The sequence below is a fragment of the Schistosoma haematobium genome, chromosome 1, assembly GCF_000699445.3.
Source record: "Schistosoma haematobium chromosome 1, whole genome shotgun sequence".
NCBI classification, from domain to species: domain Eukaryota; kingdom Metazoa; phylum Platyhelminthes; class Trematoda; order Strigeidida; family Schistosomatidae; genus Schistosoma; species Schistosoma haematobium.
In genome coordinates, this window is record NC_067196.1 from 20,473,732 (window position 1) to 20,486,445 (window position 12,714).

The 12,714-nt window shown below is 38.8% G+C and overlaps 1 protein-coding gene across 1 annotated transcript in view; it reads right to left on the bottom strand.

Moving 5' to 3' along the window:
* The window catches only part of INO80_1 (putative DNA helicase ino80), a 39,849-nt gene that overhangs the window by 20,423 nt on the left and 6,712 nt on the right, over window positions 1-12,714 (bottom strand). Inside the window, exons 5-8 of the mRNA XM_051212553.1 lie at window positions 6,984-7,703; window positions 5,761-5,828; window positions 4,324-4,575; window positions 281-630 (exon numbers count right to left, since the gene is read on the bottom strand). Coding sequence (XP_051073364.1) covers window positions 281-630; window positions 4,324-4,575; window positions 5,761-5,828; window positions 6,984-7,703 — 1,390 coding nt within the window. The remainder of the gene's footprint in view (window positions 1-280; window positions 631-4,323; window positions 4,576-5,760; window positions 5,829-6,983; window positions 7,704-12,714) is intronic.

Here is a 12,714-nt window from a genome sequence, read left to right on the forward strand (position 1 = left end):
CGAGTCCTATTAAAGACTATGGAAACCTTATCATATATTCAATTCACTCGGGTTGTAGCGAAAAATTCCACTGAAATATTTTCATCTATCATAAGTGGACTGTTATCTTTTTTGTTAAAACTACACAATTAACGACTGAGAATAATTTGAAGCAACTATTATTAAATGAACGTAATACAGAAAAAAGAGATTACTAGCTGTTTACTACGGCAGAAAAGAGAGTTTGATGATTTAAATCAACGACCGAAGGAAAAATTCAAAATTAATTCGACCAACATACCTTGATGTACTTTTAATAGCATGTGCTTCATCTAAAACAATGTAGGACCATGCGGTTTTATTAATGAATTTCGCATCTTGCAAAACAACTTGATAACTAGTTATAACTACATGAAGTTGAGAATCCTTAGTTCCAGCTTGTCCAGGATTAATATCACCAGATTCATCAAAAGATTCTGCATTAGAGGAACGTGTAGATGACCAAAATCGGCGTAGAACTTTACGCTCTGTTGGTGTACCCCAATAAGGGACTAGACGAAAAGCTGGAAGGAATTTAGCAAATTCCTGTGTCCAATTATGCAGTGTTGAAGCTGGAGTAACGATTAAAAATGGACCCCAAATGTTGTAATTCTTTAAAGAAAATTGAAAAAGAAAAACTAGAACTATTTAAAGTGAAATTTGCAGTCAGTAAAAATCATAAGCCTGAAGAATGATGATCAAAAATATCTTCAGTATCGAATACTGATGTTATAAATCTCTTTTATTACAACCCAGATATTCCTACTGCTTAATATTCTTGAACACCAATTCACTCGACAAGTCCCGAAATCAGGACACGGTTGAACAGGAAAGGAACTATTTTCTAAATAACAAGGGTAGTAAGAAGCACAATAAGAAAAACGTTAGTATATTTATAGATTTTACATAAGAAGATTCTAGAGTTTTCTCCAAGTATCAACTAGCGCTGACTGGATAAGAATCAACCAATCAATGTGCACCAACACAATCTATGTCCCGCTAACAACTGAAGTATCAAACTGCTTTACTAAGATCCTTTTGAATCTCCCTTAGAGCTACAGCTAGTTCCAAACCCAGGTAAACGAGGAGGATTGTGCGCGTGACTAACAACCACACTTCGTAGAAATCCTGGTACAGAATCTCGAACCAGAGAAAACTAAATGATCTCTTCCCTAGGAGGAGAAAGTTCTTTACACGGAAGTCATCACGTTTCATGGTGAAAGCTGGTTTCACTCATCTACATTATGTTCCTTTTTAGAGCATCAATGAGTCTGCACATACTCGGATGAGCGGCGCCACTAGACCGACGCTCCTTCAGAAAAACAGGGCGACAATAAATATAGGATATGGAATGTTCAAACAATGTGAGACGGGAAGGTCATTTTAAGTAGCCCTAGAAATGAAGACATACAACCTGGCCGTGCTCGGAACAAGTAAAGCCCATTGGACACAAGCTGAACGAAAAAGACTGGCTTCAAGAGAAATGTTATTACATTCTGATCACGAGGAATGAGTTGTACTGATGCTCTACGACGCACAAAAAGACCTTGTAGTATGAGGATTTGACGGCTTTAGGATCATCAAAGCATCCTTTAAAGTAAAGAAGTAAAGAATTGCAATGAATATCATACGATACTACGTATACACCAATGGTAGCATCAAAGGAGATAAAGACCAGTTTTATAGGAGACAGCAGTCCATTCTAGAGAAATGTCATAAAAAGAGACCTGACGATCCTGATGGGAAACCTGAACACTACGGTCGGTATGGACAACACCGGGTATGAAGATGGCATAGGACGACATGGACCGGAAGAAACAAGAATGTTCAACAAAACAGAACCATTTTCCCCTACAAATGTATACACGAAGCTCCATGAGCTTCTCCAAACCCTAAAATCGATCACATTTACATGAATAAAAAATTCAGAGGGCTCATGGAAGACTTAAAAAAGAAGGGAGTTGATATAGCTTCAGATTACTACTTGGTGGTAGCCAACATAAGACTGAAGCTAAAAAGGCATAGAACAATCGGGAAAGCAATACTTAAAAGTTCAATACAACGCCCCGTCGAGATACTGACATACACAACGAATTCGAGATAGCTGTCAACACCAAAATCCAAGTCTTACAAGATCTACCAGAAGAAGAAAACACTATGGGAAACAGTGGGAAAGAAGTTAAGAAACAGTAAGTTCAACATGCTAGGAGGTGCTGGGCCGCAAGAAGTACCAGGATAAAGAGTGGATCTGTATTGATACCCTAGGCAAGATTCAAAATGAGAGAAACAAAAATACAGAAGTCAAAAACACCCGAAAAAAAGCAGAGGAAACCAAGGCACAGATCGAATATCCGGAAGCAAAGAAATGAGTGAAGAGAAGAATTAAGGCTGACAAGAGGAAAGATGTGAAAGACTCGGGTACTACGGCGGAAAAAGCTGAAGGAGAAGGAAATCGAAAGAACTGTGTGATACAACCAAGGGAAATACAGTCAACCAGAGCGACCAGTCAAAGAACAAAGAAGGCAAAGCAAACAATCAGGTTCAAGATAACGGAATAGGTGGGTAGAACATTTTAAAGAGCTCCTGAATAGACCACAGCCACTAAACCCACTGAAAATCGAAGCAACACACAGACCTCCATGTAGATAGTACTCCGCCAACAATGGAACTTGGCAAGACCACCAAACAAATCAGGGATGGCAACGCGGCTGCACCAGACAATATACCATCTGAAGCACTGAAGTCATGCAACGAATTAACTGAAGGATGTTCTGTGATCTATTCAGGAAGATTTCGGAAGGACACGTGTGAACAGATCAAAAAATCAAACATCTCGTTAGGACATCGAAGAAAGGAGATTTTCGCGAGTTTGAAAACTACGGGGAGATTACAATAGTGTCAGTACCAAACAACGTTTACAACAGTGTTGCTGAACCGAACAAGTGATACAACAGATGCCTAACTTATAGATCAACAAGATGGCTTCCGTAAAGATCGATCACTTACCGATCAAATTGTCACACTTAATTACTGTAGCCCAGTCACACGAATGGAACTCATCCCAATACACTGCTATGTTTGAATAGATTACGAAATCACCTAAAATCGGCAAATGGAACGAATGATCAGAAACGTAACGACAAGACAAGCTAAACTATTCCGATACGTCCCAGCCCTGCTAACTTGAGGGAGAAGACCCGGTTCAAATAAAGGAAAGGTATATTCCACAAGCACGAACAACAACAAGCACATAACTCAAGCGTATATATACAGCATAAAAGTGACCTTGACCAACGTCACAAAATAGTATATTAAAAGGGAACGAACCAATGACATTTAGGGTCCTTTCAAGTTGGAGATACAGTCTTCAAACAGGAATGGGTGCTTTTGGCGCGAAAACGAGAAATTCGAATTTCCAAAATAAAATTACGAAAACAAGGCGTTTGCCAAGTGATTCCTGGGGATCTAGCATCCCCAAAATACAGTAACTTGCTTTGTTATGAGAAAACATTGGACATTCACGAGAGAAAAAGCAAGATTCTGAAGAATAGCACAACGAGTACTCACCAAGCTACACTTCATGACAAAGCTTTGAAAGAAGTGGAATCCTTCATGTATCTGGCCAGTATCATTAATAAACAAGGAGGATCTGAGGCAGATATCAAGGTACGAATCAACAAAGTAAGGACAACATTCCTACAGTTGAGAAATATTTGGAACTAAAAAAGCTCTCACTCGAGATCACATTCAGCATTTCTAACATTAGTGTTAAAAGTTTTAATATAAGGTGCTGAAATTTGGAGAATTATCATTACCATCACCAAAAAAGTGTGTCGAAAAATAGCTGCCTATGCAAGAGACTCCAAACCAGTTGGTCACAGAGCATCAGCAATAATATAGTGTCATAAAACCAGCTATCGTCCAGGGAGGAAATTAAAAAAGCTTGGAATAGATAGGAAACACCTTTCAGAACCCCCCAAACTGTATTACAAAGCACGTTGGAATCATCAAGACGAAAATAAAAAGAGGAGAGACTAAAAACCACATGGGGCTGGGAACTGGAGGTAGACATTAGGACCTTAAATATCACATGGCAACAACTGGAAAAAACAGCCTGAAACAGAGACACGTGGAGATCCCTGATAGACGGCCTGTGCCTTGAGGGATAGTAGGTGTAATTAACTAAGTACACAGTTTCGTCCAATATGTCATCGATTCATTAGGAATGAAATCGACAGCTTCACTTAACGAATGTTATGATACACAGTAAAGATATCCTACATATAACAAATTTTAGAAACTTACTTCCGCCAGGCAACCAAGAAATGCAACTGTTTGCACAGTTTTCCCTAGGCCCATTTCATCAGCTAATATCCCATTGATACCTTGATCGAACAAACCAAGCAGCCAGTTCAAACCACGGACCTGGTAAGCTTTTAACTGACCTTTAAATAACTTTGGTGTTTCAATTTGTGTAGTTGTACTAGAATCTGTATTATTATGAACAGGGGCGTTTAAATTGGGATTTGTTGTAGTTCCACTATGAAACTGTGATACCTAAAATTGTTGGAAATAGAAAACAATTGTCAATAAAAAACTAAAATTAGATAAAAAAAATCATAGAAAACCATGGAAGAACTGGATACTTTTTCACTTCTATACCAAGACTTACCTCCAGTAGTTTGCATCCTGAACATCAAATAAAATTGGATCCGTGACCTTCAAGTCTTGTAATGAAGATCATACCGTCGATTCAGTCAAATTTAGCGGATAAGAATTAAGCATGAGTCTAGCCTTCATTTTACTAATTAATTAATTTATTTAAGAACTACCATCTGTTTAATTATCCCTCGATACTTTGATGTAAAGTATGACTACATGTTTTAACTATGTCCTAAGTTGTTCAGCATTGACTGGCTCTCTGAAAACTCAAAATTAGGATTTTCAGTGTTGGTGGAAGTTACGATCAAGGCTCTTTATATCATTGCCAAATTTAAACACAAACGATTATACCACGAATTCATGTGCACATTCGGATTCTAAGGCAGAAAACAGTCAGGGCTAACACAGCACAGTAATAGTGTTTATAGTTGCAGAAACTAAGGATGGTATCATTCTCTCTTTCAGGTTATAAAACATAATTTTAATTAAAACTGAAGATATGTTTCATTGATAAATCTCAACAGGTATGGAGTGCAGAATGATCAGAGATCTTTTTTAATTTCCTCCAGATCTTAACTGGACATGTGCTTTTGTTCCGAACTAGTAAGATGTAAGGAAATCAACAACTATAACATATTAACTATTACTAATTAACTAATAAGACATTACTGTTACTATAACAATGATTAATAACAATAATGATAATGTGGTGTGATACTGATGTCGACAGATATAGGTAGTACGTATCATCAATCGAAAGTGCAATGTCTGACGGCAGAATGTTAAGAAGAACGAAGAAAAGAGGACAAGAACAAAGAATGATTGGTCTGGAAATGAAGGAACAGTGAAGTCTGAGATGATTGACTGACATTTACAAAAGGAACAGTCAAGTTTGAGATAATTGATTGACATTTTGCAAATGAAGTATTTACTGTATGGTTATCACATTTTACTATGTTCTGTAATTTTTTCATTCAAATACATTCGATTGTCCCCACTTGTGTTCTCTTTCACTACAATAATAATAGTAATAATAAGAAGAAGGAAAATGTTTATCTAGAGATAATGATTCATACATACACGATTACGTTCAGTTGTAACAGCTGCTTTGACCTTCATTAAAGCTTCGGATTTCGCTTGTTCAATATCTAAAATAAAGAAGGATAAATGGAAATATCAGCACGCTAAAGAGAATTTTCGTAGTTTCTGGAGACAGTGAACAGTTAATGCCATCATAAACTGACTTCAGTAGGGCTATCAAAACGGAAGAGCACTAGACAGCTGGTATATGCATTAGTGCCTGATATCAAAATGAGTATCTTGAAATATTAATCAAAAGCCGTAATGTATGAAGTAAACTGTGCCGGAAGCGATGAAGTAACTCATCAGTGTCCCCAGACGGGGACTACATTGTGTCAAAAATCAGTAAAGTTGAAGATTTGGACTACTGGATACTAATTTATTGAGTTAAGATGATTTTTTCTGTCACGAAACCAGAAGTTCCTGGTGGGGTCGTGAGTGCACAATAGTGGGACATTTAAAATTGAATAGTACTAACTGTTCAGTGCTCATTGTTTTTCAATAGTTCAGAAACAGAAATTTAGGTTAATAATTTGACTATTTAGAAATCATTTTAAATAAGATTTTCAATCTCTTCGACTACACAAACGACATATAGACAATGAGATTAATACTTTGATAAAACCTATCATAATAAAATTTAAAGGAGTATGCGTAGTTCACGTTGAAATGGTAGCGTAATAAAAAGAAATACACAGGTTTAATACGACTAGTCTTGTTACTTCTTTTAAACAGTAATTTAACTCTGGAATAAAGACGTCATTAGTAAAAGAAATACAGGGATAAGCGCAAGCTGAAAAATACTGTAATACATCCCGTAATCTACGTGACTTTCTAAAAATCGAGTATTTCTAACTTTTTATTTCAGTCCACTGACAATGCTCTCTGTGCTAATGTGATTTTCAAAATAAAAACTAGAATGGGAAAACAAACAACATCAAATATTGCTGAGCCACACTAACAAATTAAGAGTTACATGCGCAATCTGAACAACATTCCACCTTTTAAGGTGATAGATTATGGGCATAAGTGAAAGACTGAGTATTATGCAAGAATGTGACAAATAATTCCCTAAAATTCTAGGAAACAACTAAATATCATGTATGAAAGTTAGATCTTGGAAAAGTCAAAGTTTATTGCCAATTCTAGTAAAGTAAATTTGTATGAATACACAGGACAGAAAAAATATGGTAGTGATTGGTTATATAATGAACATAACTAACCATATTCTTCTTCAACATTAATACCCAACCGACAAGCTGCAGCTTTTGCAGCTACAGCTATTGAGCTGTATGATTTTCGGTGTGTAGATCCAGTCGATATACTAACAGAACCTTGATCATTCTGAATGGGATCACATGGAACAGATATGTCAGAACCAGTATCAATTCCTTCATCGTTAGTTTTTGTTTCTACAGAATCATCATCCATTTCTTCAAGTCGACGTAAGATTCTTTGAGCTTCGATTTCTTGACTGTCGTCTTCTTGAATCACATTACCAGATACTGATTCAGCATTTTCAGGACCACGTATATCTTCAGATTTACAATTACCTGAGTTGACATCCGCCATCTTTTTCGCCATGAAATGGGCATATAATTCTGTTTGTGTAATCAAGAAATTCAGTTTTCGTTGTTGTCTTCTTGCCTCCAAAAGTTCTAAGTCGGCTTTACGTTGTTCAGCTGCAGCCTTCTCTGCTCGTCGACGTATAGCTGTACTTGATTCCATCACTGAAGTAGACATGTTCAACTCTAAACCTCCACTTTCTGGGTGGGCAGAAGTGTAATAATCAGGTAAATCCATAAGTGAAGAGAAATGAGTAATATTAGAATTCGATGGTATAGTTACACCATTGATTGTAAGTGGACCAGAACCATTAGCTGTGCTCGAAGTTGAGCTACGCCAGTTAGATGCAATTTCGCGTGACAGACGATGTCCACGACCTTTAAAGGAAGCAGAAATGTACAAATCAAAGACGCCAGCACGTCTAAAATAACCAAAGTTTAGGATGTTTATGATATATATGGGTGTGAGCAATGGCTTTATGATTTAGGCAATCAACTTTCAATCACTGACTCGTAGGTTCAAACCTCACTCCACCGAATTTGGTTTCAGAGTTTCAGTAGTATTGTTAAGCCTCAAAGTGGGTCAAAGCTGAATACATAAACCTATATTTAGTTACTCAGTTATTTTATATGTACTACCAGCTTGTCTAGTCAATTTTCCTATAAGTCTAAAACGTGTTCCAATGGTTTTACTGTCCTCTGAGCTTTTAAAAGAAGATTCATAAGTTGCATAAAAAAATAAAATTGGATGATTTAGCAATTCTTAAATTTGTATTTCATATTTGTTACTAAAAGGTTACAATAAGGTACATCTATAAACGGGAATAAGCTTATGCATCTTAGATCTGAACCCAAATCATTTAGGCTTGCGGCCAGAAAATTATTGAGACAGAATAATCATAAAAGCAACGGCTTTTAAACGCTTGACCCTTGAACACTCGACTTATAGTAAATCAGTGGATTTATGCGCTAACCTCTACAACAATAAGACAATTCAAAATATTTGCTCATTATATTCATTATGCTGCGTAGAGAATCGGGAAGAAGTATTGTAAGTATAGAGAAAAATTCACTCACAGATCAAAGTTGAAAACATTTTACTACGATCTTGGGAGAATCCGTCATAATAAGGAGTCGATCAAAATAAATTCAACAGAAAAATTAAAGCAAACAAAGGCAGAAAGGATTGGGTTACAGCAGTGATCGAAATATAAGTTTATCAATGATTAGATATAAGTACAGAGCCACTATTTTAAAAGCCAATAAACTAGATAAAACCATGGCTAGAGTTGCTCTTTCTTTCATTATCTATGTGTAAGTGATTCTATTTATTTATTTGAACACAAGCATTGATAACAGGTGCAACCAAATACATATGCGGCACACAATAACAATGGGGTTATGAAGGGATAGAGAATGTAAAGTGAGTATAATAAAAAAACGAACAGAAATTCGTGTATGAGAGTGAAATAATAATAATAATAATCGGAGAAACAGTTCAGCTAGCAAAAATATAACCCTAAAGAATTCTTTCAGTTAAAAAAGTTACTCTCACTTTTACGAAGTAACATAAAGTTAGAACAGGATCGCCACTGACTTTTAATCTGAGTCATGTCTCATAAGGTTCCAAGTCACTTTGTTGCATCATCTCTAGGAATTCAACCAGGGAGTCGTGAGGGTCCAACAGAAGCTAGCCCTTTGTAGCTTTCTTTCATACCACGACACCATGTCATACACTGACCACCTCTCCCGCTTCTTCCAACCAGTCCCAGCGTCAGCAAATAATGCACGACGTGGAATTCTCTGGGACGACATTCGTAGAACATGTCCAAGCCACCGAAGTCGGTTTTTCAAGATGGTAACATTAACTAGATTATCGCCTCTGCGCACGAACACACAATGCCGAACCTCTGCATTACTAACATGGTGTTGCCACTGGATGTCAACAATCATTCAGAGACAACGATGATCGAACACAGAGAGTCGTCTAACATCCTCAACTCGGACAGGTCAGGTTTCACAAGCATAGAGCAGAACTGCTCTCACCTACGAGTTGTAGATCCAACCTTTTATAGCCAGACTAACATCACGAAGGCGCCAAAGATGACCCAGATTGGCATAAGCTGCTCTGGCTTTCACTATACGTGAATTGATCTCATCACTCACGCCACCACCAGCACTTATGCAGCTACCTAGATACATGAACTTCCCGACTATTTCTATTTGCTCACTACCCAGGGTGAGTGCTGAACCAGAGTCCTGCCAGTCTTGTAGGAGTACTTTTGCACTTAGAAGGTGCGAAGCACATACCATACCTACGGACATTCATTGCCAACTAATTAAGTGCGGATTGCATGGCTTGGGCATTATCGCACAGTAAAAAATATCATCCGCATACTCAAGGTCGAGAAGTCTTTCTCCAGGCAACAGATCCACACCACCATTACTTACATCCATCAGAGCTGTTTCCAGAATGTCATCGATGGCAAAGTTGAAGAGGAATGGTGAGATTGGGCAACCCTGCCTAACCCCACTGCTCGAATGGAACAATGGAAAGAGGTGGTTGTATGCCCTCACTCTGTCTGAGGTGTTTGTATATAGGGCCTTTAAAATGTTAATAAACTCATCAGGCACACCCTTCTTCAATAAACAATCCCAGAGAACAGTCCTGTCCAACGAATCGAAGGCAGCCTTGATGTCAAGAAACGCTGCAACTGTTGGTGTGTGATAAGCATGATGGTGTCCTAACATTTGGCGGAGGGTGAAGATATGGTTAATACATCGTTTACTAGAACGAAAACCAGCCTGCTCCTCACGAGTCAATCTTTCTCGGTTTTTGAACAACCTACGAAGTATGATGGAAGCCAACAGTTTGGACGTAATCGGAAGTAGACTTATCCCTCGATAGTTGTTACAGAAAAGACGTGAACCCTTTTTTAAAGATAGGGACAACTATCGACTCATTCCATGACGTTGGTACACTTTCCAGTTACCAAACCTTTGTAAACAACGTCGTCAATTCCTTAGTCAGAAAGTCACCACCATCTTTGAAAAGAGCCGGAGGTAAGTCATCTGGGCCAAGTGATTTGTAGCGTTTCAAGAGTTGGAGTTCCTTGCGGACTTCCGTCTCATTTGGTGGATCAGTCTTCACCGCCCATGGAGGGCAGGACAGTCTGACCGATGTTGCCGGAGCAGCAGGCCAGTTGAACTGCCCTTCGAAGAATTCTGCCCATCGTCCAAGACGTCGATAGATGTTAGTGATTGGCATCCCATCATCCCCACAGATTGTTTCGCTCACACCAGACTTCTTGCTGCCAGTGGCTTGGATGAGCTGGAAGAGCTTCCGGTAGTTACCAGATGCAGCTGCTGCTTCCAGCTCATTAGCACGCTTTGACCACCAGGCTTCCCGGTCCTTACGCGAGCTTTGCTCAACTTCATTACGTAACAGTGGTCGTTTGTGGTCAAACTCACGGTCACTTGGAGTAGACCCACGGGCTTCAATGAGTTGTAAGGAGCCTGAAGAATTCCAGTGCTTATAAGCAGGACGTTTCACGAAGTCGCAAGCGACTTCACTCGCCATTTTCATGGCGTCATGAAGTTGCAACCAATGCTCATCTATACTTTTCGGTGGAATAGTGGCTAGCCTAGAAGCTAGCTCGGTTCGATACTTAGTTGCAACCAGCTTGCTAACATCAATCCTTTGGTGGCGGTCACTTCGTTGTCCACTGAAAAGTAAGGCAAGATTGGCGCAGACCAAGGCATGATCAGAGTCCAGATAGGTACTCCAAAAGGGGCGACAGTCTTGTACACAACCACGCCAGCGGTAGCTGATCGCGACGTGATCAATCTGAGTCTAGGCTTGAGGTGCAGATAAAGGATGCCAGGTGGCACATCGGCGATGACTGTGCCGGTAGTTAGTGCTGACCAGAAACAGGTTGTGGTCTGTGCATGGTTGCAGTAGACGGTCCCCGTTATCTATCCTGCGACCAACAAGTCTCCGGCTAGTACTACAATATCTGTCGTACGCACTTTCTGGAGAGGAACAGTTAACCGGCGGTAAAATCCATCCTTGATTGCATCCGGGCTGCAATCTGTCGGGGCATAGGCGGAGATGACGAAAGGACATCATTTCTCACGCCGATTTCTCCTCACTTTGTTGGAACTCTCTAATCTAACAGCACGTAATCGACTGTTAATGGGGATCCAATCGATTAGTGTTGCCTCAGCTCTAGCGCTTAGTGCGACACCAGCGTCAAAAAACTAAAGGATACACCACAAGGTCCCTATATAAACACACGTGAAACAGGTTTTCCGAAACGACAGATGGAGCGAATTTGCAGTACCTTAGTAGAGTCTTGAGTACGGACTTTGGATAGACAACAGACATGTTGAGACTTTCTAAAGACATAGCCAACCCTATATGTTGTTCGATCTGCATTAGTGTGCGAACGTTGAAGGAAGCCAGTTTGAATGGCATACGTGATTTCAGAAAGACTGTTTCAGTATACGTATTCGGTGGGATCATTCAACTGTCGACCAGTCAGTGACCTGAGGTCGTTCATATGGACAGGGTTCCCACCATAGGCGAGTTTCTGTATAAGTTGAAAAATAAAATACGCGAAATGAAAATAAAAGGGAGTAGTACAAAAGAAATAGAAATATTATCATATGATTGTAAATAGGATTTGTTTGAGTGAGCGTTGAAGCAACAGTAATTTTTCTAGTAGTAGTTATCATTTGTAGAGTCAGTCTACAGTAATCCAAAGAAAATCTTAATCATTACTCTATTCTGGTTCAAGGTAATTTTAATTATGGATAGATAGTTGATAATGAGGTAGCTAGTATACTAAGTTATGGAACGAGTAGGATCTCAAGCTTACACACTGAATCGGCTGGATTAGAACAGGAACATTGGTCTACCAGAGTTTTTTGGTACCTGTGTTTGCGCCACAGGGTTGAGCTGTGCTGTTAAGGCCGTGTAAAGACTTGGATGGTGTCTCTTGAAAAACCAATGTAAAATCTCTTTCTTGTAGGGTGACATTTATAGTTGTAAAAACCAGGTAGTAAGGAGGGACCGAATAAACGAAGTGGCAGATCACTAACTTGTACCTAAATACAACCTCATAGTATTTATTATAGGATATAAATAGCAAGTTACATGTACCAATTTCTTCAGATTTACATGCCTTTGGTGCAACATAAATCTAGTTAGAAAGCTTTTAAGCAGATCAAAAAAGATCTGCTCAGATGACATCACAAAGAAGCCAGAATTTACTAATCGCGTGCTTAAAGAAATCAGCAACCAGCAAGGCATATGTTCACGGGGAATTGAAAGTAGAAAATATGAACCAATCGTGAGAAACTACCTTTCCTAAAACTAAAACTCAAT